We start from the raw sequence: 5,124 nt of genomic DNA, 5'->3' as shown, positions 1-5,124 counted from the left end.
CTATTCGGTGTAGAGCATGAGGTTGGGTGAGAGGAATCCCCTGCCGGTAACCAGACCCCTGGTGGCGCTGTTGAGGATCGCAGAGTAGACGGAAGAGGGCGACATATTTGGAGAAGAGGCGAGGGTCAGAGCAGCAACACCTGTCATAAGACAAGAGGGTGAAGTTATTAATGTCGAATGGTGATGGGGAGAAACACTACAAATCGTTAGGACGCTTAGCCAGCCCAGGACAAGAATACATAATATATCTTCTAAATTAACTGAACATTTCAATCCTGAATTGTTAGCCTCTCCTCCACATTTCGTTTCATTTCATTTCATTTATTATTAAAGTTTCTACACAAATCAGAGTGTGTTGTGTTTACAACATTAAAAATTAAGTATCAAACGCCTAACATTTTCAATTTGGACAATGTTTCATGTTCAATATATCAACGATCACAAATCTTGATTTGTATATTAATGCCACCCAAAGCTGATAGACAACACGTAATGGTCAATCAGTTGAACAACAGCAACAACAACAAAATAATACAGAACAAAAAAAAATGAGACAGCCCAAAAGATAAAAGTAGGTAAAGAGGATTGGAAACAAATGGGGTCTATGTCATACCGGAGACATGGGGGCAGGCCATGGAGGTACCGCTGATGGTGCTGGTGGCGCTGTCGGATCCCTTCCAGGCGGAGGTGATGTCGACACCAGGAGCGAAGATGTTCAGGCAGGAGCCGTAGTTGGAGAAGTAGGCACGGGCGTCGGTGTTGTCGGTGGCTCCAACGGTCAGGGCCTGTTCACACACAAAAACAAGCCAGCACACTAATACTCATCTTTAAATGCACATGATTATGACATAGTCACACACACACACACACACACACACACACATACATACATGAATAAGTAGAGCAAATTATGTCAAGGACAAAATTTCGGGTGCTTACGCCATTCTTCTAGGAGTACAAGAATTCAATACTGTCATGGCACACTCAAGATTGAAGTTTTAGCCATAAGTGATTTAAGCCTCAGGGCCAGGGGTGCATAAGCATAGATTTAGATTTAACATTCTACACATTGCATGATTTACACCATCTCTAATTCAAATGCACAAGTATACTTACCGTTCAGAGCAACACATGCTTTACAATCAAAACATACACCATAGACTTCCTCGTAATATTGATTTAAAGAGTTTGATCGGAAGAACGACTAAGCGCCATTTTCAAACCTTTTAAAGTAAGTCCATCATCAGATTGATCAAAATAAAGCCGTTTCAGTGTTCCTTCACTTCTTGCATAACAAGGAATATTCTAGAGGTTATGGTAAAAAAGCCCATATTTTCTTTTTGTTTTCTCTGTTTTTCTTTAGCAGGTATAATATAGTCGCAAATATCTCAAAATGAAAAGAATGGAATTAGATGGTTTTGCGATCAAATTTTCCTTGCATCCTTTCAAACAGTGCAAAGTATTTCGAAAAGGAATAAAGAATGTAAGGCAGCAACAGTGAATGAGATGGAGAAAGAATCTATACTCACGTATCCGGATCTGGCGGGGGAGGTACCACAGGCATCCTCGTCGCTGTTGCCAGCGGCAACCGAGACGGTGAATCCGGCGTCGTACATGCGCTTGACGGCAGCGTCGGTGGTAGAGGAGGCTCCTCCGCCGAGAGACATGGACACAACTCCGGGCTTCTGGCCGTTGGACACAACCCAGTCCATACCTTTCATTGAAGCAAGGAATACAATTCTAGCCTAATTATTGTCTAATTATGTAATCATAAATATAGTTTATTGCTACAATTGTATAATTTGTCGAAATTTGTGACAACCTCTGTAACAGCAAGGGAAAAATCCAACCTTCTGATAAAGTCATTTTTGAAGTTTAAATGCATCTCAAGTAGTTAAGAAACTTGACATTAAAGCGCATTAAATACAAGATCTAAGAAAAAACACACACCATGATAATATAAATTTACGGAATGTATGGTGAAATTCACTGAGATGGAGCTTATTGTGAACATTCCTTTGAATTCATCAAAATTACATCTTGTTTGCAATACTAGTAACTGTAATACACTTTTAACCGAGACGAGACAGGGTCAATGTCATCACAGTGCATTAGACATGTTGGTAAGCAGCACTGCTGCTGGATGTTGGTAAACTCACCGTCAACGATTCCAGAAGTAGAGCCAGAGCCAAGACAGCCGAGAACGCGGATGCCGTAGATGTTGGCGTATTTAGCGACACCATAGTTGGTTCCGGCGACGGTTCCAGCGCAGTGGGTACCGTGTCCGTTGCAATCGATTCCCTGTATGGGAGGCACGAGAGAACAAATTGATTGATTGATTGATTGATTGATTGATTGATTGATTGATTGATTGATTGATTGATTGATTGATTGAATGATTGATTGATCGATTTTATTGTTCAATCTGTAACACAAAGTCTAGTGAACAAAGTGATTGAGTAGAATATAACAAGTGTAACAGGCAAGTGATTTTAAAAAGTACATTTTCCATGATAATACAAGATGAAGACGAGCAGGTGTTATTTCATGCTATGCAAACTTAAGAATCGCATGAACCTGCCGTTCAAAGGACAAACAACTCAAAATACAATGTCAGAATATACCATCATCATAATCCGATTCAAACTCTAGACGAGGATCAAAGTGGCCTAAGAATTAGTTTTCTACAACAAATAATGAGATACTCTACAGTCACCACTCACAGAATGGAGAAAGAAAATGAAGAAAAAAGGCGCAGCGGTGCATTGTGAAAAAAAAAAATGTGAAAACTTCGTGTGAAGATGAGCTGTGTGTAAGTGATACAGTATTGAATGTGTCTTTTATGTTCATGTTTGTTGTGTAGGTAAATTAATTGTACATTATGGAAAGAGCGAATACATATCCGATAAATTAAAAACTAATTTGAATATAACTTTGCTCTGCCTGCAGTTGACGTAATTACAAAGTGATACTCACGTTGTTGTTACCAACAGCGTCGTAGGCGGCGACAGCACGCCCGCCGAAGTCGTTATGGGTGGGCCAGACACCGGTGTCGATCACGTACACGTTGACGCCACGACCATTGTCTGAAAAAAAAAAATGTTAGAAACTTATTAAAACGTAAACTTAAACATAAACGTTTTGCTGATTAGGACTGCTTTCATAAGGTCAATCATGCTGGACGGAAAGCATTTTATGACATATATATCTATGCAAACAAATACGTTTAAAAGGTGCACTTGTTGATTAGCCGGACAGCAAGAATAATTCATTCATATTTGTCATATAAGCTATATGAAATTGCGATGATAGAATCAGATCAAGATACTTCTGTCTGAATTCTTCAAATTTTCACTACTTCATTCGTAGGATTGTCAAAATGTTAATAAAGCACATTACATTAGATTGCTATCAATTATTTGATCACGATCACAATGGGAGCACCATAACGGGTGCAACTTTGCACCTTTCAGACCAGAAAGGTGCATTTGCACCCATCAAGTGCTCCCATCATGACACTGCTCTGAAAGGTGCAAAGTTGCATCCGTAAAGGTGCTCCAGGGGGACATTGTTAAAGGTGCAAAGTAGACCCTATTTTTCTTAGGATGTAGGCCTATACGGAATTCAGCTAGAACGGGAATCAGAGAGAGGAGGATTCTTACTGGATGGGGAGTAGGTGTTGTCGAGGGGAAGGTACCTCTGGTCGATACGGTCAAGGCCCCACGAGGCAACAGCCTGGGTGCGGACCACACTGTCTTCTTCCACGTGGACGACGCCCTCAAAGCGACGCAACTAATGAAATCATGATAATGAAACACGTCTGTATTCTATATTGATAAATATGTCATTTTCATTGTATTAATCATCTTGTCTTGCCATTTTTCTTCTCTCGCAACTAACCTTACATGAGAAAATGTGTTCATATTGTAATCATTATTTTTGTCCTACTCAGTGAATACACGGGTGGCAAATATTTCACCAGAAATAATTAACCGTATTCCTTTCACGCTGTCTTTGTTCTTTATCGAGTTATTTCTCATACTTTACTTTTCGAAGAGACAGCTATGACATTTTTATTTCTTAAAATATCCTTGTATTCCTAACATGCCTAAATTGTAAAGTCACGTAAATGGATCACGGTGTTTTCTAAAGGGAAAGAAAAGATTGATAATTAAAATCGTGGTGGATTTTACTATTACTGCCTGATTACTATTATTCTTATTGCTTCACAAAATATCATGAGAGACTTACGAACTCGACGGCGTCATCACTGAGCTCGACTGAGAGGGTCTTCATGTTCTTGAAAGACTTGAGGATCTTGGCGAGCTTGAAGCGGCGGCTGGCGAAGGCGGCGGACAGACGACCACCGAAGTCACCGACGTCGAGACTCTCCTAAAATCAAATGATTTTTGTTGTTGTTGATAGAGATCATGCCTTGCAACTGTCGAATGGCAGTGAACGAGGGTCATTATTTTTCATAATCAAAAGTGGCCGTTGTCTTAAACTGACCAGTGGACTTGTTCACTGTCAAGCACACTTCCCTTTTTTCTTATGGTTTGAAAGCTCAATCAAAATTTCGAACCCCAATTAATACCATGTCGGAAGTACACGAAATCGAAAAAAGCGCACTATTTCGTGTTTGCTTCACACGGCATCCTTAGTGAAATCAAAGAATACACAGACAACATTAAGCTACAAACCATGAGAAATAAATACCCCCCCCCCCTTAAAAAAAGTAGACCATAATGCTCTGACGAGTCCAAGTCGATGTTAAATGTGATAAAAAGCAAATCATTGTGCATTGTAATTTTTACTGAACCTATATATCTCAAGATCAACAATTAAATGTAACTTTGCATGCAGGCACATCATTAATTTTTTTTTGTACACTCTTCCTAAACAACCGAAGGTGAGACATTTAACAAGAGTTCCAGAAAAATACGTATTTCTGTTATTCTTTAAAGTTATTTCGAATGAGGTATCGAACGGGAATAGGCGGGGCGTTCTCACATCGATGACGACGAGGTACTTGTTTTGGATCTTCTCCGCGACGCGTTGGAGAGGAGCGATGCCGTAGGCGGCGGCCACGAGGGCGGCGAAGAGGCAGAGAGTAAGACCACGCAT

At 40.2% G+C, this 5,124-nt stretch overlaps 1 protein-coding gene across 1 annotated transcript; it reads right to left on the bottom strand.

Moving 5' to 3' along the window:
* On the bottom strand, positions 1 to 5,124 carry LOC139745024 (aqualysin-1-like). Its single transcript, XM_071655432.1, has 8 exons — positions 5,011 to 5,124; positions 4,252 to 4,392; positions 3,663 to 3,792; positions 2,977 to 3,086; positions 2,160 to 2,301; positions 1,530 to 1,714; positions 614 to 785; positions 1 to 140 (listed from the first exon to the last, which is right to left on the bottom strand). The coding sequence occupies exons 1-8, from the start codon at positions 5,122 to 5,124 to the stop codon at positions 1 to 3; spliced, it is 1,134 nt and encodes a 377-aa protein (XP_071511533.1).

The sequence above is a fragment of the Diadema antillarum genome, unplaced genomic scaffold (assembly GCF_040938485.1).
Source record: "Diadema antillarum isolate AM-2024a unplaced genomic scaffold, OU_Dant_1.0 seq00001230_RagTag, whole genome shotgun sequence".
Classification (NCBI taxonomy): domain Eukaryota; kingdom Metazoa; phylum Echinodermata; class Echinoidea; order Diadematoida; family Diadematidae; genus Diadema; species Diadema antillarum.
The sequence above is the reverse complement of the archived record's forward strand: the minus strand, read 5'-3'. Positions and strand labels throughout refer to the sequence as shown.